This window comes from Balaenoptera ricei, chromosome 11 (assembly GCF_028023285.1).
Source record: "Balaenoptera ricei isolate mBalRic1 chromosome 11, mBalRic1.hap2, whole genome shotgun sequence".
NCBI classification, from domain to species: domain Eukaryota; kingdom Metazoa; phylum Chordata; class Mammalia; order Artiodactyla; family Balaenopteridae; genus Balaenoptera; species Balaenoptera ricei.
The window spans coordinates 68,254,371-68,272,470 of record NC_082649.1 but is presented as its reverse complement, the minus strand read 5'-3'; the positions used below and the strand labels follow the sequence as shown (position 1 = coordinate 68,272,470).

Here is an 18,100-nt window from a genome sequence, read left to right as displayed (position 1 = left end):
ACTTTTTTTTTTTTGCCATGTCAAGTGGCTTACGGGATTTTAGTTCCCCGACCAGGGATTGAACCCGGGCCCTCGGCAGTGAGAGTGCAGAGTCCTAACCACTGGACCACCAGGGAATTCCCCACTTGTAGTTTTGATATGAGCTAAACTTAAATACATTAAATTTGCAAGGAATAAAGGGCTGGTGGCATCTGTGCTTTACAGATCAAGCAGAAGCTACAGAGGGCCAGGGTGCGGTAGAGGTGAGGGCAGGTGCACACGGACCAGATGCTGAGTGTAAAGTAGGTGCGAAGTGCCATGCTGAGTGCGCACCATGCCCCTGACCTCCACTATACTCTCAGAAGGAAGGTACTAGCACTGCCAGGGGAAAGGAAGAGGCGGAGTCCAGAAGGCAGACTCTCTGGCCACAGATCTCACAGCCAGGAGTGGCAGAGCAAGAATGGAACCCAAGCCAGCTTACCCAGAGCCCCGGCCTCCTTCCCCACAATGCAGTCTCCAGCCTCTGGTCTGGTCCCACAGAGTGAGGAAGGGAGATCCACCTGGCCATACCTGCTGGTGGCTGCCGTGGGTGCACGATCAGTAGAGGAAAAGATGCGGTGCAGGTAGTCATCCAGTAGCTTCTCGTGCACGATGCCTGCGCCACAGGTCAGAAGGGAGAGAAGGGACACATGGTCAGTGTGGCTCCCAGCCCCTACTGGCCACAGAGGCTCCTGGTCCTAGCCCAGCCACAGGAGTCAGAGGAGCAGTCATGGTGGGTGCCCTCCTCCATGGCTGCTAGTGGAGAAGAGCTGACTCACAGGTACAGGAGGTGCAGGAAGGCCTGAGGCTCAATGCACCTGGGACTTTGCTGCCTCTCTCTCTTCCTCCTTCTTCCCTCAGCACTAGAAGCCTCATCCCAGCCCTTCCAACCCTTACCTGTGACCCTGGATTTCTCAGCACCTGAGGTCAGTCTGTAGCTCTTTCGGGAGAAAGCCATGCCGGTCCCCTTGGACGCCATCTTTCATCTCTTGTGGGCAGCCAGTGGTCCTGGGGACTGAAGCAGAGGCAGAGCCTGTCTATTCGAAGCCAGCCAAGGGCCCCCATATTGACCTCAATCCTGTGGTGTCAGAAAGGCTTGGGAGCAGGTGAAGCCACTGCATGCACACTCACACACACATCAACCCAGGGCAAAGGAAAGCAGGGGCTTCCAGCTTCCTACGCGGGGGGTGGGGGGGGGAGGGGGTCTGGGGCCATGTGACAGGGCCCCACCATGTCCCAGTGCTCACACAGGGCCCAACAGAGAGCAGGTGCCAGATATATGTTTGTTAAACTAAACCAAATGCTTCCGCCGAGTGTGAAATCAGACCCAAGTGTCCAAAGTGAGGTGGCCCAGGAGCAGAGCCCCTGTATCCTTCTCGGTTGTAAGCCACACTGGGTCCACATCTGGAAGAGAGAACCCTACATCAAGTATAGTCCACCATCCAAGGCCTTGGTGCCATCTCCAGCTACAAGTCCTGCTTACATCCAAGGCCAGGATTCCCTTCCTCAGTTCCAGGATCCTCCCTTCTCTATTCCAAAGGCCTGCTAGCTTTCTTGTCCCCAATCACACACACAGCCTCCTACCCCATCAGAGCACCACCCTTGCCCTCTTCACAGGCCCCATTGTCCCCACTGCTGTCCATCCCTCACATACCATGGTGTTGCTACAGCTGCTTCAGAAGCTGCACTAAGTCCCTGGTGCCTGGTTCACTGATCTAGAGCTGTGCTGTCCAACACAGCAGCTACTAGCCCTACATGGGTATTTAAATTTCAATTAAAATTAAAAAATCAATTTCTCAATTATATTAGTCACATTTCAAGGATTCAGTGGCCCTATGTGGTTAATGGTTACTGGGCTAGACTCCGAAAATAAAGAACATTCCCATCATCACATAAAATTCTATTAGTCAGTGCTGGTCTAGAGGCTGGCCCTCCAGCACTGCCTTAGACAGAACTCTTTTCTCTTATCTCACCCCAAACAGGTCCTCTGCTCCCGCCACACACTCTTGCCCACTCCCAGGTGGCACCACGCCTGCCCCTCAGAAAGGTGACTCCCCGCCCTGCCGCCCACCACCAGCCCTCTCACACCAGAGCAGGTGCAGGACAGATTAGACGCTGTCACTCAACTGATGAGCAAACCTTCCAGACATCCACTCCGGGTGTCAGGTGCTGAGGACCCAGGTGAGAGGCGGTCCTTGACTTTGCTCGGGGGCTCCCTGCCACGTCGATCCTGTTCAGCCCCGCCGAGAGTTCAAGGCTTCTAACCGAACCGACCCCATCTCGGATCTCAAGGACGCAAGGGCAGCGCTTGTTTCCCCCAGTCGCCTCTGCCCGGCCCCAAGCTCCGGAGGATCCTCCAGGCCAGTTCCGGCCCGGAGTCTGGCACCACAGGCTGTGTGACCCCTCGCGCGGCGAGCGCCCTCACACTAGACGGGCCGGGGCCGCAAGGGGAGCCGCGGGCACCCGCCCCTCTCGGAGCCCGGCCTCCCCTCATACTCACCCCCAGCCTCGGCCACCGCGTCCCGGCTCACAACATCCGCCCAGCTCTCAGCTACGGCGCCTGTCCAGGGCCAAACCGCGCGGCCGCCGCGCACGCGCATCGACCCGCGCCCGACCGCCGCCAGGGGGCCGCTCCACAGCCTCCAGCGGGGGAGGCTTCCTCCGCGGCCTCCAGCCGGGACGTTCCCGGCCCCCGCCTCGCCCCACTGCCCCACTGCCCCACTGCCCAACCTCCTCCGACCCCCGCCTGCGCAGGAGGAGCTCCTGGCCCAGCCATGTCGTAACGCTGTGTCCTGGGAGAGACCTTGGCCACCTATCTCAACTCCTACCCGTACTTGGAGGTCCGGCCCACAGGTCCCCTAGGACGTCTGAAAGGCCGTTCCTCCCAGGGTCCCTGCCACCTGTCACCCTCACCTCCATTCAGGCCAGAAAGGTGGCCTCACTCACCTTCCCTGGGATGGCACCTCTGGCGGGGCGAGGGGAGCCTCTCTGGGCTCTGCTGGCAGGGGCGTGGGCAGACCTGCCTCCAGCTGGGGCCGATAAGACAGCAAAAGGGGCAGGCTGCTTCAGGCTGGGGCAGGGAATATTCTCCACTTTACAGGGGAAAGCTGAAGCTCAGAAAAGTTTAATATCACCACCTTCGGGCTGGAACCTAGGCCTCTGGCAGCAACCATGTCCACACTGCCCTTCCCTTCAAAGCAGCCTAGGGTGCGGGGAGGGGGAGGGGGTGGGGCTAAGGGAGGGGGGGCAGTGGGGTCCCATGGGGCCCCACCCCCACCCCAGGGCACCTCAAGTGTCCCCACTGAACCTTTCCAACACTGCCCACTACATAGGGAGGCCTCTCGGGGGGCTAACTGTGCCAGAGTGAGGACCCTTGTACCTCACCTATAGGGCCTGAGGCCTGGCGCCACCTCCATTCCTGCCACTGGGTCTCAGGTCAGGCCCCAGCAAGTCTAGAGTGGGGGTGTGGAGACAGAGCCACCCAATCCCGTAGGGACAGGTTTCACAACTTCCCGGATGGGGCTGTGGTGGGTCACAGTGCAGCCTCCAGCTAGGAGGATGGGGTGGCTCCCACTCCTGCTGCTTCTGACCGGGTTCTCAGGGGCCCCTGGTGAGTGCCCTTCCCCTCAGCCCTGATCCCCATCTGCGTTCAGAAAGGGGTTGGCCCCAGGCCCATCCCGCTCTTTGAGCCCGGAACTTACTTTCCTATTGGGCATGGAGCAGCGAGTGACCTTGGCTTCTTTCGCAGAGCTGGGCAGCCCCAGGAACACATAAACACATTGCCTATTCAGGCCTGCGTTAAAACGTCTGCTGTAGCATTGAGGCAGTATTAGGACCACACAGATGCAGGCACACGTGCAGGCAGTTATCCCTTATGAGCCAGATCTAATTCTCTAACTTAGCATATGCCCTTATGCTAGTGAGAGCCTAGACTTGGAGTCAGAATGCTTGGGTTGGGCTTCTGCATGGTTAATAAGGTAGCTCTGAGCCTTCTCATTCTCATCTGAGAAATGAGATGGGATAAGCTCCATGGGGCAAGCACCATCACCCACTGCTCTCAGAGTATATGTTTTACAGCTGAGCCTAGTGCCTTGCCCACTAAACAGGTGCACTAGTGATAACTATCATGTCTGGGCCTGCTTCTCCCACCCAGTACAGGGGTCTGACCCTTGAATGGGCTGACAGGGTCCACTCCAGAGGCCTTGTAGTTTGATCCCCTGAATGAATAAATTGTGCACGTGCTGATATACATGTGCTGACATGCATGCCCACGCTGCAGGGCAGCGCTCGCCCTTGAATGACTTCCAGGTGCTCCGGGGTACGGAGCTGCAACATCTGCTACACGCAGTGGGGCCCAGGCCTTGGCAAGAAGATGTGGCAAATGCTGAAGAATGTGCAGGGATTTGTGGGCCCCTACTGGACTGCAGGTGAGTGGCCACAGGACCTAGATAAGACTGGAGGTAGGGGAACCTGGGCACTGAGTTACCCTGTGGCTCCTCCTCCCAGGGCCTTCCACTACAATGTGAGCAGCCATGGTTGCCAGTTGCTGCCATGGACCCAGCACTCAGCTCATACACGGCTGCAGCGTTCCAGGCGCTGCGATCTCTTCCAAAAGAAAAGTGAGTGAGTGGCTGCAGAGAAGGGCGGGCTGGGGAGAGGGCTGCTGGGGTCTCAGGCCTTGTTGATCCTGGGTCTTTTGCTCCCAGTCTATGTTCGGACTTGCATCATGGACAATGGGGTCGAGTACCGGGGCACCGTGGCCATCACCATGGGTGGCCTACCCTGCCAGCGCTGGAGCCACAGGTTCCCCAATGACCACAAGTGAGAGACTGCAGCTCCCCTCTGTCCCTGCCGGCCTGGCGCCTGCCCCCAGTACGCACTGTATTGCTACTCTCACAGGTACACACCCACACTTCGAAATGGCTTGGAGGACAACTTCTGCCGCAACCCGGACAGGGACCCCGGAGGTCCCTGGTGCTACACAACAGACCCTGCCGTGCGCTTCCAGAGCTGCGGCATTAAGTCCTGCCGGGAGGGTAAGCAGCTCCGGGTCAAGCCTGGGGCGGGAGGAGCATGCCCACGCCCGTCCACGAACCCATCGGCCCTGTGTCTCCAGCCGCGTGCCTTTGGTGCAATGGCGAGGATTACCGCGGCTCAGTGGCCCGCACGGAGTCAGGACGCGAGTGTCAGCGCTGGGACCTGCAGCACCCGCACCCTCACCCTTTCGAGCCCCGCAAGTACGCGTGGGCCGGCTCGGCAGGAGGAGGGCGGGCAAGGGGAGGGCCCAGGACTCCAGGGGCGGGGCGATGTAAGGTAGCACCTAGTTGGTTGGGGCCAGACAGGGCCCGAGTCCCAGGCTCTTGTTCACGCCCGGCTACCGCCTCTAGGTTCCTGGACAAAAGTCTGGACGACAACTATTGCCGGAATCCGGACGGCTCGGAGCGGCCCTGGTGCTATACCGCGGACCCGCAGATGAAGCGAGAGTTCTGCGACCTCCCTCGCTGCGGTAGAGCGCGAGGGCGGGGCGTGGGAGGGCACCTGGGACACGTGGGGGCGTGGCCTGGCTGGGACTAGAGGAGGGGCTGGGCGTGACCCGGCGGTGGCCCAACGACAGTGGGGCTCCGCCCCAGCCCCGGTCTCACCTCCGACTCGGGCTCCGACCGGCCTCGGTCCATCCAAGGGTCCGAGGCACAGCCGCGCCGGGACGCCACGACGCTCAATTGCTTCCGCGGGAAAGGCGAGGGCTACCGGGGCACGGTCAACACCACCGCCGCGGGCGTGCCCTGCCAGCGTTGGGACGCGCAGCATCCGCATCAGCATCGCTTTGCGCCGGAAAAGTATGCGTGCAAGTGAGTTGGCTGGCCGCCGCTGGGAGCCTAGTACTCCTGCGGGTGGGACCTGAGGGGGGTCCCGGGCGGGGCTTGAAAGAAGGCGGGGCTTGGGGAGGAGCTGGAGGCTGGGCTCCCGCCCAGCCGGGCTGGCCAGCCCATGACCTGGGACCCACCCGGGCTGAGCTGCGTGCTTGCTCAGGGACCTTCGGGAGAACTTCTGTCGGAACCCCGACGGATCGGAGGCGCCCTGGTGCTTCACATCGCGGCCTGGCATGCGCGTGGCCTTCTGCTATCAGATCCGGCGCTGCACCGACGACGTGCGGCCCGAGGGTAAGGCCTGAGCTGCGGCTGGAGGCACGGAGCCGGAGGGCTGGGGCGAGAACCGGCTGACGGTCGCCCCCGTCCGCCCGCCGCAGACTGCTACCACGGCGCGGGGGAACTGTACCGCGGCTCGGTCAGCAAGACCCGAAAGGGCGTCCGGTGTCAGCGCTGGTCCGCGGGGACGCCGCACAAGCCGCAGTAAGTCCGCCAGCGCGCCTGGCGCCTCCCAGACCGAGGCCACAGGCCCCGCCCGGGACTAACCCTAGGGCGGCATGCCTCGGCTCTCCAACTGGAGGCTTGCGAGGGCTTGGGATTACCCTGCTTTGATTTTGCTCCCTCTCCCGCCTAGGTTCACACCCACCTCCACCCCACACGCACCACTGGAGGAGAACTTCTGCAGGAACCCAGACGGGGACAGTCACGGGCCCTGGTGCTACACCACGGATCCGGGGACTCCGTTCGACTACTGTGCACTGCGGCGCTGCGGTGAGCACCGGCGACACAGTCCCGGGGCCCCGCCCCTAGCCTCCACCGCCAAAGGCTGGCTCCCTTAACGCGGTTGAACTTGGGTCTTTCAGATGATGACCAACCGCCATCCACCCTGGACCCCCCAGGTACGGACTTGGGGCAGGCATGCGTCGTGGTCCCTTTGCCCCCCATCTCCATCCAGTCCGGGGTTTCATCCAGCACATTCTATCCCCCAGACCAGGTGCTGTTTGAGAAGTGTGGCAAGAGAGTGACCCGCCTGGACCCACGGCGCTCCAAGCTGCGTGTGGTGGGCGGCCAGCCTGGGAACTCACCCTGGACAGTCAGCTTGCGCAACCGGTGAGGCACAACTGCCTGATTCTCCAAGACAGGGGCTGACGCTACATCCTTTGTGCTTGTGCCAGTAGGGGGGCAGGAACCTGCCCCAGCCTCACAGATCCTAGCCAAGACATGGCAGGTCCAGCCTGTGTCTCTGTGTCTCAGGACTGTTTCCTAACCTGCACTCCTCCAGGCAGGGCCAGCACTTCTGCGGAGGTTCCCTAGTGAAAGAGCAGTGGGTTCTGACTGCCCGGCAGTGCTTCTCCTCTTGGTGAGCCTTCCTTGGGTTTGGGGACCCAGTCCCAATCCCCTGCCTTCCTCTCCCCCTTAGCCACCTTCCCTAGGCAAGCCAATGGGTGAGTGTTGGGCAGCAGACTATGAGTCTCAACTGATGTAGCAGAGCTTCTCTCTCAGCCATGGGCCTCTCACTGGCTATGAGGTGTGGCTAGGCACCCTGTTCCCGGACCCACAGCCCGGAGAGCCAGGCCTGCAGCGCATCTCAATGGCCAAGATGGTCTGCGGGCCCTCTGGCTCCCAGCTTGTTCTGCTCAAGCTGGAGAGGTGTGTGACAAGTCAAGAGGGTGTGAGGTGGGGCTGGGCCTTGTGGCCTCAGACCCTGAATGCCGTCATTCTTGCTAAAGACCTGTGACCCTGAACCAGCGTGTGGCCCTGATCTGCCTGCCCCCTGAGTGGTATGTGGTGCCTCCAGGCACCAAGTGTGAGATCGCAGGCTGGGGCGAGACCAAAGGTAAGAGTACACTGCAGGGGCATGGACTGCTCCAGGCCAACAGGCCCAGCCTTGGATCCTACCCACAGACCCTCTCCTTCTTCCCATTCCCTTCACTGTAGGTACAGGGGACAACACGGTCCTGAACATAGCCTCCCTCAATGTCATCTCCAACCGGGAATGTAACATCAAGCACCGAGGTCGCGTACGCGAGAGTGAGATGTGCACTGAAGGACTGTTGGCCCCTGTTGGAGCCTGTGAGGTCAGTGGCAGGGCCCCTGGCAAGCTGAAAATGTACTGCTTCACCCCCAAGGGGTCTAGGCTCTACCATGGTCCAGGCCCTCACCAGTTCTTGCACCTACCAGGGTGACTACGGGGGCCCACTTGCCTGCTTTACTCACGACTGCTGGGTCCTGCAGGGAATTATAATCCCCAACCGAGTGTGCGCACGGCCCCGCTGGCCATCCATCTTCATGCGTGTCTCTGTGTTTGTGGACTGGATTCACAAGGTCATGAGGCTGGGCTAGTCCCAGCCTCAATCCTGTGGGCCTTGGGGAGGACGAAGCTTTCTGTCAGACATAAAGCCACCTTTCCTCTTTATGCCTGTGCAGGGTGCTTCTTAGTCTTTGCTTCTAGGGAATGAATTGGCAACTCCTCCTTAGGGCCTGAGTGGCTGAGTCCAACACAATTTGGACTGGGCGATCTGACCCTAGCACTACCTTAGCCTGTGGGTGCTGTGAAGGGCAGGGCCTCACTAGTCCCCTAAATAAACTGCTGGGAGAAGGGTGGTGTACGGCAGTTTCTAACAGAAGGGGCTGCAGCAGAGGGAGCTAGCCTGGTGGAGTCCTACTTGGCCAGGACAGGCAGCAGCTGAGCCTCTCGCTGTCCCCTCCCCTCTCACGCTGGAAGTAGATGCCGTCCTTATGGCTACCACACCCAGGGCCTACGGTCTCTGAACCCCAAGGGTGGGGCTGGGGTTAGGGGTGGCTTGGTACAAAGTACCAGCAGGAACTAGACTCTGTGTCCTCATTTATTATGAGCATATAGCCTACATTCCTCGGCTCACCCATCCATGAAGTCCAGAGCCCAGGAAGCCTCTTGCCGCTCTGCCAGACCCTGGGGCTCTCCAAGAGCCAAGTGTGGCATATGTCACCCAGCTCATGCAGAGTGGTAGGGCTTCAGTTGCCCAAGTGCGTGCACAGCCAGAGCGCAGCATTCATGAAGCTGTCTGATTCCACCTCCACCTCTGATAGTGCATGGGTGCTTTTGGGATAGAGCAGGAGCCTGTAAGGGTTGGGCAGCAATGTTTGAGGATTGAGGATCCTTCCCTGCTCACCTGCCCACCAGCTGCCAGGGCTGTCTTGCTGTACTCACCGAACGGGCACGTTTCGGGCCTTGAGGGCACGGTAATACTCCATGCCCTGCTTGAAGGGCACACGCCGGTCCTCCTGGCCCAGCATCAGTAACACTGGTGTCTTCACCTAGGTATGTGGGGAGCGGAGGTGAGCAGGGCCCGGGACTCTGGGCAGATTGGTGGTGCACTGGGCAGGGGGAGGGCTGCGTACCTGAGGGGTGTACTTGATGGGCGACTTGTCCAGCATCTCAGCCCACATGTTGAGGTCTGGCAGGCAGTTGCTGCTGTAGGGGAAGCCAGCCTCCACCACGCACCTACAAGACACTGAGATGATGCAGGCCCAGGAGCTCTGGGGCCTGCGGGAGCTCCATGAGGGTATGGAGTCGGGGGGAGAAGGGGGGGGACCTCTGGGCACACCCACCAGTCAGGGATGTCAGTGGAGCCCATCATGGAGGCAATGTTGATCACAGGGTTCCGCACCACGCAGGCGCCGTAGGTCTCCGGGTACTGACCAATCAGGTGGCAGGACAGGAAGCCACCATGGGAACCACCCATAAGGGCCACACGGCCTGCGTCAAAGTGTTCCTCCTGGAGCACCTGCTCTACTGCAAACTACAGGGTGGGCAGATCACGCTGCAGCCAGCTGCCTGCCCAGCTGAATGGAGCCACACCCCCAGCCTGTCCAGAAGCCCCAGCCCCTGCTACCTGGACGTCCTTCACATCCTGGTGGCCCACATTGCCGGGGAGGGAGAGGATGCTGTCCTGGCCAAAGCCCGTGGAGCCACGATAGTTCACTGGAGGCCAGGGAGGGACCAGACAGGGTGGTCAAGTGACCTTCCCAGCGCCCTTTCACCTATATGTGAAGTAGGCCTTGAGGCTAGCTGCACCAGACTCAAGGGGAAGGGGCAAAGAGATTTGAGACTGCCCAGTGACCACACACCCTTTCCATGGCAGTCACAAGTTAGTTCATGTTATCACCACGCCATGGAGCCAGAGACTGGCCAGGGCAGTTTCTGATAGTGATTACCAGGTCCAGGCTGCAGAGGCCTGGAGACTAGGGTGGTACCCGCAGTGCTTGTACAGACCAGGCCCACACCATCACCACCACCCCACAGCTCTACCAGAGCTGCGGCACCCTGCTCCCTCACCTAGTAGTACTGCAAAGCCCATCTTGCAAAGCATGGCTGGGAGCAGCATCCAGGCAGTGACAAAGGATGAATGGGGTCCCCCTGCAGATAGGGAACAGAGAGAAGGTGAAAGAGCCAGCTAGGAGGGATTGTGGAAGGGCAGGGGCTCTTAGGCCAGTTGCCTACCGTGGGGCATGACCACCATGGGCACCTGGGTCTTGTCTGGAGGGTCGCTGGGCTGCAGAAGGATTGCTTCAAAGTCAAGGCCAGCTGCAGGGAAAAAGCAGCAATCAGCAGAGCCAGTTCTACTGCCGAGGGGCTTCCCCAGCCAAGGCCTCAGCTGTAGCTGCAGGTCTGCAGCTGACCTCTGAAACAAGAGACCTGGCCAAGGTAGCCCACACTGTGACACATGGACCCCAGGACGCTCATGCTCCTTCTGCCCTAGTCAGGGAGTCCCAGTCTCTGCAGGGGCAACATTCTGGAGGAGGTGTGGTCACAGAGGCCTTACGTAGGCCTGTCTTCTTTGGGCTCCGTTATCCCACCGCAGATGATCTGGCCTGGTGATGCCCAGCTCTGATACCCAGAGTAGGTACTCAGATGCCTGGACACTACTCCCCATGACCATCCACAAGAGGAAAAAAAAATCTCTTAGAGGTCATCTCAAAAAATCCCAAAATGTGAGACAGGAGATGGGAAAGGTGACCACAGACACTATGTGCTGGGGAACTTGGAGAAGGTGCCCCTCTGCCCCTGCCCAGCTCACCATACTGCACATGCTCTTGCTCTGGGGGTGGCTGTAGTACCCGGATGCTCCAGGAGATTTCAGGAATGGGCTCGGCCTCCTCCAGGGACACCCATGATACCGCCTGCTCCTTCCCCTCAGGAGGCAGGAACCCAACTTTCTGCCAAAAGGAAAGAGTGTGTCACAGGTGGCCTGGCTGCCTCCCTGCCTTTCCACCAGTGTGAGAGTGGGCAGCTCTCATTATACTGGGCCATCTGCCCACCTCCAGAGGGTACAGCATGGACTCCTGTCATGAGCTGGTATATACACAGGTACTCACATAACCACACATATGTACCCCTCCCTCCTCAGCTTCTAGGCTGTTATGCTAGAGGACTGAGCACTTTCCCAGGCACCCTGTTCTGAACAGAGCAAACCTTAACCCAGCAGTTTCTCCCCATAGTGCCAGACCCTCGTGGACTATACTGGGCTGGGTCCACACCTTGGCCTCTCACATGCTGACCAGCCACAGTCAGACTCGGGCCAGTTCCCTGACCTGGGGAACTCTGCCTGCACAGAATCCCTGCCTCTTGGCCCGGGGCCCACCAACACTCACCAGGCATGGGGGTAGGCTGGGCGTGGAGAACTGTGCCACCATGAGGTCCCGGTCAATTGTGAGCAGCTTCCAGCTTCCACCTGACCCCCCTGGAAAAGGCAGATGCCACCACTATTCCCACCCACTCCCTGCAGAGCCAGAGTCCCAGGCTGGAGGCTTTATAGTGAGGTGCCCCTTATTCCCTGGGAAGCAAAGGGATGCCCACAGAGGGACTGTCACAGACAACTGCACACAGCTCTGGGTGAGCCTTCTTCGCAGTCCATTCATCCAGCAGGCGCTGGTTGTGCCCTGGGACTGCCAGATCTGGGGACACACCAGACCACATGGCACATCCACCCACCACCTGATGACTGCAGTCTGCAGGGGTGGCAGCTAGGCCCAGGAGGCTGGTGGGGGAGGTGCTAATTCTAGGCAGTGGGGACCAAGGAGATTAAGATTCCTAAGCAGGTACTATACAATGAGATGCAGTTTGGGAACAATCCTTCGGTAGCTTTGTGGAGTGAGTACAGCCAGGGCAGGTGGAGGACTCAAAAACACTTTAGGGGCAGAATCAGCAGGCCTGGGTAACAGGAAGATGAGGGAGCCAACCCAGGGGTTCTGCGCCCTGTGTTGGCAGAGGTGCCTCTGCCTGAGGTTTGGCGAGGGGGAAGGATGACTCTGGCAGATCTTGGCAAGAGAGAATTTTGTGGCTTTGAGAAGTAGGGTGGGGGCCGTGCTGAGGCAGTGCCAGGACACAGGGAGCAGAGCAGAGCCAGGAGGCAGTCTGCTGGCTGAGTAAGGGTCCTGCATAGGCAGGGTCCTCACAAGACTGTCAGTAAAGGCTGTGGGACAGTCAGTGGTGCAGAGTGGCCGAGAGTGCAGAGTGGTGCAGAGTCAGTGGTTCAGAGTCAGCATGTGGCTGCCCCACATGCTTGAGCTCCAGTCCCACCCCTGGCCTGGCTGGCCCACTCGCCAGCCCTGCTCACCAGCTGTCAGAGAGGTCACACCGCCCATCTGGGTGTCCACAGCAAACAGGTCCTGAAGCAGAGAGGAGGCCACGTGTGGTACCACATCCAAGAGCCCTATGGGTCCTGCCCCCACCACCTCTCTACCCTCTTGGGGACCCTTGGGCCAAGGCCAGAGCTGTGAGTGACTATGGTGATAGCTACTCAGTGCAGTAGGGAGTGGCCTGAGGGCCTGGGTTCAAATCCCAGTTCCATCACAATTTGCTAAGTGACCCTGGGCAAGATAAGGAATGCCTTTGAGCTCCTTAGAGCTACCCTGAGGACCAAACAATATCTAACCCCCAAGGAGTCTGGCACACTGTGGTGTCCCCACCCAATCCCTGGGAGAAAGCTGCTGTCCCATCTCCATCAGCTCCCCGTATGGTGTTCAGGGGCCCGCCCCAGTGGCAGCCCCCTTGCCCACCACATGGAAATGCTAAGGGTGGGGGCTTTGCATCTCTGCCTCAGGAGAAAGGGCCAAGGGCTCTGTTGTGGGGTACCAGGGCAGCTAGCCCCCTCAAGGAAAAATGAGTCCAGGACAGGGACAGGCAGGGCCTTAAGGGGCCAGGGAGACCTGTGAGCTGGGCGGTCCACCTGGCAGTGTGTGTGTGCTATGTCCCAGGCCCACAGCTCCTGAGCGTTGGTCGAGGGCTGCTTCTCAACACAGTCAGGGCTCCTCACCTGCCGGCTGCGCTGAGCCGAGTCGAAAACCACTCTCTGGCTGTCAGCCGACCAGCATCCCAGAGGCAGAAGGCTGCAGTAGATCCCAGAGAAGTTCTCTGCAAAGGCAGAGAGCTGGGGGCCACGTCCAGGAGTGGAGGTTGTGTGTGTGTGTGTGTGTGTCCAGACTATGAGGCAGGCCGCGTTGCTGGGGAATTCACCTGGGGCCCCAGAACTGTGACAGAACAGCAGCCACATAACATGGGGGTACCCTAGGCAATGAGGAGCTGCCTGAAGAGGGGGCTGAAGGGCAGAAGCCTCTGAGGGCCCAGAAGAGGTGGAGCTGAAGAGCTTCTGAGAGAAACTGAATGCACTGGCATTCCTCTGAGCTGCTCTTATGGGCCGCTGGGAGGCAGCAGGTGCTGTAACCAAGACATCTGTCTGTCTCTAACCGTACTTAGAGTACCTGGCACTCGGGCCTGAATAAATCCTACCCTCTAACATCATCACTCATTTACCCCTCACTACAATCCTACAAAGAAGGCAGGAACAACCACCCCCTCCTCACATAAATAAATGGAAGCTCAGGGGGTCAGGATACTGTCCAAGAACACACAGCTAATAAGGGGCAGAGCTAGGATTCAGACCGGGTCCCCACTGCTGCATCCCTGTAACCCAAAGACAGGAAAAGGAGGCCATCCCTTGTCCTTGACTCCTGGAACTGACCAGGCGGCCTAAGAAAACAAGAGACTCACCCCCTCACGTCCTTGGGATAGTCTGGGATCCCAAGCAGAGTTGTGAGCTCCCGAAACTGTGACTGGAGCTTGTCAGCCAAGAGCCACCCTCCCAGAGACCCTGCTGCCTCAAGGGCTTGGACTAGACAAACGCTGGGGTGGGGGCTGGGAGTGGGAGAATGAGCACCCTTGGGGCAGGACCTGCCAATCTAGTGTACTTTCTGAGACCCCTTAAAGGAGCAGTGGCTTTAAGCAGCCACTGGAAAAACAAGATAAATCTATGGGCTGCAGCACAAATGAAATAATCTCAAGCCTCAGCCAGCTTGGGCCACTCTGATCTCAGCTTTGGTCCAGCTGACTTCCTTCTATCAGAACCATTCCCTATGGTGATGGCCCCACCCCCTGTGGAGGCTGAACCTGGGGCTGGCCCAGCAGCAGGGAGACTTCAGAAGGAACCCAGGCAGGAAGAGCTGAGGAGGCTGGCCCTGAGCAGGGATAACAGATGGCAGGAAAACAGAACTGCATGCTCCTTGGCACCCACCCAGCCGACACCCCTTACCTCCCAGCTGCCGAGGCACAACGTCCACCACCACGGAGGTGACCCTGGTATACCAGTCATACTGCAACAGAACACAATAGTCAGGCTCACCAGGGGACTTGCAGTGCCCTCAGGGCAGGGAGGGGAGGACCTGAGAGAAGCTTGATGTGTCTCCTTTCTGGTGACCTGGACCAGATGTCTGGAGGGGCCTTTGACTTTCACTAGGGGCCCTTTTACAAGGACTGAGACTCTGTAACTGCCCACTATATCCCAGCCCCTTGCAGAGTCTGGCCACGTGCAGATGAGAAGCAAAGGGAGGAGCATTCTTGTAGACAGAGGATGCTCTCAAGGTGGTGAGTCTTGATTGTGCAGAGCCCCCATGACAGCACTCTCAGCCTCCAGGCCTTGCCTGGAGAGAAGGAAAGGCAGAACTCACACCATCACTGCACCCAGGACAGGAGGTCCACTGAGGGGCCCGTGGGGAGACGAAGCTGACCCTCCAGCTCTCATCCACCATCCCCTCCTCTTGCTGACCTCCCCCCACCCCAACCCCAGCTCACCAGGCACAATTGGCCACACTGCTGATGGGGGAGCAGAGATGGGAACCTCAGGTAGACGACGCGACATTGGTCTGGGCTCAGCCGGGGAGAAGAGACAGCCAGAGAGTCATCCGAGAGGAGCTCTGGACCAGACAGAAATGCGAGCATCATGCAGGCTGCCAGGGCCGGTGTGTGTCAGTGAAGCACAGGTAGGTGCCAGCACTTACCACACTTCCCCCCGATGAGGTCTACATAGTACAGGGCTGACCTGGAACCACCAGAGAGACACTCAGCTTCAAGGCCGGTCTGAGCTGCAAGGCCCCCTGCCCTGCCCCTTCGACTGTCCTCACCTTCGATTGGTGCAGAAGCGGATGCCCAGCCGGAAGGGCTCATGCCACCAGCCCACGAACACAACACCTGTGTCCCCAGGGGCCCAGAATGCCTGTAAACAAGACCACAGGACAGGTGTGATCAAGGGACAGTAGCTCAGGCAGGGCCCCCAGACTTCAGGAGTGATGTAGGCCAAGTCAGCACTAACCTGTCCAGGGGACACACTCTCAGGGACCCCCTCAAGCACAGAGATGTTGCCGCTCTCGACATCCAGCACACAGAGTACAGGAGTGCTTTTGGAAACCAAGTTTTCTCCCCAATCTTCGTAAAATAAAAATTGATCCCCCTGAGAACACAAGACACTCAATGCCCAGCCTGTCTTGCAGGAGACGGCCCTGCCCCCTAGAAGCCAGTACCTCCCTGGTTCTGATAGGCACAGTGTGGGCAGAGAGCATAGTGGACCCCAGCGCTGCCCTGAGGGGCCTTCATGGACTGGCCATGGCCATGAGCACCTTAATGGCCTGGTCTGGCTTCTTCAGCCTGGCCACCTCGTCATCGCTGCCACTGACGTCCAAGGCTTTGGTCTGAAAGAAGGACTCAGCCTTGGGGCGCTTCTTCTCTGCCACGTATAATAAGTGTGTCTCCGAGTGCGACCAGGACAGGCAGCCAAAGCAGTCTGGGTGCAAGGAAGGCCGATCAGGGGGAGCCCTGGGCTATGGCTGCCCCTCCTGTCCGCCCTGCCTGCTCACCAGCCAGATGCCTCACCATCCTCATAAACCAGCCCATGTTTCTCCAGCGCTGACAGGTTGAAGCTCTTGAGCTTCCGGTTCTTCTCCCAAACCTAAGGACATCTGGGAGTCAGGTTGCCTGTCCTCCAACAGAGCCTTACCTGTGGGACTGAGCCCCCAATTACCCACCACGTGGTCCTAGGCAGACTTACCTCCAAAAACTGCTTCTCCTCCCCAGTGCCTGGGCCTCCAGCCTTGCGCAGCACGGCTTTCATGGTGCCTGAAGGAGATTCTCTGCTCAGCAGCCTGAGGAAGATACAGGGGAGCAGGTCAGTATTACCTCCCACCCAGTGATAGCCCATCCTGTCCCCTTATTGGCCACAACCTCTTAAGACAAGATTCTTGAGGCTCTGGCCCACAACCGCCCCTGCAGCCCTTCTAGCCCTACCATGGCAGCTGCCTTGCCTCTCTTCCCTGGGGCAGGGCCTCTAGTCCCAGCCCAAGTTTGGAGCAAGACTCCAATGCTTATGACCATGTCACTAGAGACTACCTGAGCTCCCAAGGGGCAGGGATCTGGCTCCTGGCTTCCCTTCTGGGCCCTACCCACACCAAGGCACAGGGTGGGCATTCATAAAAGGCTTGCAGATGGCTGCGGCCTTGCCTGTAAGCTTCCTCCCTCAAACTTACTCGCCCCGGGTCTCCACACTGTTGCCCGCAGGCCCTGCAAACACCACTGAGTCCGCATCATGGAACACCAGGTACTGGCGGCAGAATCGGATGTTCTCCATGCGTTCCAGGTCCCTCTGGGTCCACTCTGCGAGGAGAGGCATGAGGCTGCTCAACTTGACTAGTCCCAGCACAGGTTACCCCCTCCCCTACCCAACCTCCCTCAGTCTGTCTCCAGATATTCTGGGGGGCAGGATGTGCAACACTTGGCCACAACTCTCAAGTCTAGGCCTCCAGAGCCTAGGCTGGCAACGTCTTGGAGAGAAACGATTACTGCTCCTAGCATCCACCCTAGAATCTTGAGGGCAGGTGTGGGATACGATGACAGGGGTGACCCTTACAAGGCCCACACTCTGCACTCATGGGCACCATCCCATAATACCCCAAATAGCCCCCCCCCCCATACACCTGTGTGCACAGACCTCTTGTTGATGCACTGTTCCACACCCACACTCTCCAAGCCCGGCCTTCCTCCACACACCCGTGTGCACTGTCAGGCAGCTAGCCCTCCACGCCCCCCTCCTCTCCACCGACTCCCCTCCATACACACACCAGTGTGCACCGTCCGGTAACAACCGCCGTACTGCGTGGTGACCTCCGGGCCCAGGCAGGCGGCGCTCAGCGCGGGCTGGCGGCTAAGGCCCCGGTACAGCGCCGCCGCCTCTTCGGGCTCGCTCAGCAGCACCTGCGCAGGGGACACAGCAGGGTCAGGCCCGGCCCGGGCTGCAAACACCACGGGAACCGCGGGCCGCTCCCTCACCTGCCGCTCCATGGTGGCTCTGGGCCGCCGGGGCGAGGCGGGGCGCTCAGGCGCCCGGAAGTGAGAGGCTCGGCCAGTCTCCGCCACGGCCTTGCCGCGCAGTGAGAGGGGCGGGACTTTCGACGAATGAGCGAGGACGATTAGCCGAGGGGCGGGGCCTCGATGGTAAGGAGGTGGGGCCTGTGAGAAACAAGTTGGAGCTGCGGCCCCAGGAGTCCTGGAGGGGAAGAGCAGGGACCTCGGGGAAAGGAGCAGGCCTTTCGGGGTGGGCTAGGCTGGAGAGAGGCGAGCTCTGTGGGCCAAGCCCCGGCCTGTTACTGGGAGGGGAGGGAATGGGGTCTCCGAGGAGAGGGGTTGGCGCTGTGTTAACGGAATAAAGGAGCGGGTCTGTAGGGAGGGGCGAGGTGTGTGAAGAACGACAGGGCCCACGGGAGGAGGGCAGATGAGGCCGGACGGGGGTGGGCCCTAAGCATCCGGGGGCAGGTCCTGAGAGGCTGCGGACCGAGGACTCTTCGAAGACGCGGGGGTGGGGGGTGGGGGCGGGGCTGAGCCCTGCGAGGGTAAAGTCGAGGAAAAGAGAGGT

At 59.7% G+C, this 18,100-nt stretch overlaps 3 protein-coding genes and 1 non-coding gene across 10 annotated transcripts in view; 1 reads left to right on the top strand and 3 right to left on the bottom strand.

Moving 5' to 3' along the window:
• RNF123 (ring finger protein 123) overlaps positions 1–2,627 on the bottom strand; it is a 28,909-nt gene extending 26,282 nt beyond the window's left edge. The window contains exons 1-4 of one of the 6 annotated variants that reach the window (XM_059939654.1): positions 2,519–2,536; positions 1,266–1,422; positions 916–1,033; positions 550–634 (exon numbers count right to left, since the gene is read on the bottom strand). In XM_059939654.1, the coding sequence (XP_059795637.1) occupies positions 550–634; positions 916–997 (167 nt within the window). In that variant the 5' untranslated portion in view covers positions 998–1,033; positions 1,266–1,422; positions 2,519–2,536. The other 5 variants (XM_059939651.1, XM_059939656.1, XM_059939655.1 and 2 more) reach the window with 5 other exon arrangements.
• On the bottom strand, positions 44–116 carry TRNAE-CUC (transfer RNA glutamic acid (anticodon CUC)). Its single transcript has one exon. It is a non-coding gene; the product is annotated as a tRNA-Glu (tRNA).
• A 907-nt stretch (positions 2,628–3,534) lies between the features above and the next one.
• Positions 3,535–8,301, top strand: MST1 (macrophage stimulating 1). 2 transcript variants are annotated; one of them, XM_059939663.1, is made up of 18 exons: positions 3,535–3,628; positions 4,298–4,445; positions 4,525–4,637; positions 4,725–4,839; positions 4,918–5,054; positions 5,135–5,255; positions 5,406–5,524; positions 5,699–5,867; positions 6,049–6,179; positions 6,266–6,368; positions 6,520–6,656; positions 6,749–6,784; positions 6,875–6,995; positions 7,168–7,245; positions 7,389–7,535; positions 7,616–7,722; positions 7,824–7,963; positions 8,067–8,301. In XM_059939663.1, exons 1-18 carry the CDS (start codon positions 3,535–3,537, stop codon positions 8,226–8,228), a joined length of 2,178 nt encoding a protein of 725 aa, XP_059795646.1. In that variant the 3' UTR covers positions 8,229–8,301. The 2 variants fall into 2 exon arrangements, with proteins under 2 accessions (XP_059795646.1, XP_059795647.1); XM_059939664.1 differs by lacking the exon at positions 3,535–3,628 and having other exon boundaries at positions 4,358–4,445; positions 4,525–4,641.
• A 417-nt stretch (positions 8,302–8,718) lies between these two features.
• APEH (acylaminoacyl-peptide hydrolase) lies at positions 8,719–17,618 on the bottom strand. Its single transcript, XM_059939659.1, has 22 exons — positions 17,518–17,618; positions 17,310–17,442; positions 16,719–16,845; positions 16,244–16,337; positions 16,069–16,144; positions 15,816–15,979; positions 15,512–15,649; positions 15,324–15,415; positions 15,201–15,241; positions 14,995–15,116; positions 14,456–14,516; positions 13,184–13,281; positions 12,485–12,536; positions 11,520–11,608; positions 10,946–11,084; positions 10,369–10,452; positions 10,204–10,284; positions 9,761–9,849; positions 9,477–9,667; positions 9,267–9,369; positions 9,076–9,182; positions 8,719–8,985 (listed from the first exon to the last, which is right to left on the bottom strand). The coding sequence occupies exons 1-22, from the start codon at positions 17,527–17,529 to the stop codon at positions 8,880–8,882; spliced, it is 2,199 nt and encodes a 732-aa protein (XP_059795642.1). The 5' UTR covers positions 17,530–17,618; the 3' UTR covers positions 8,719–8,879.
• Between the last annotated feature and the right edge of the window lie 482 nt (positions 17,619–18,100).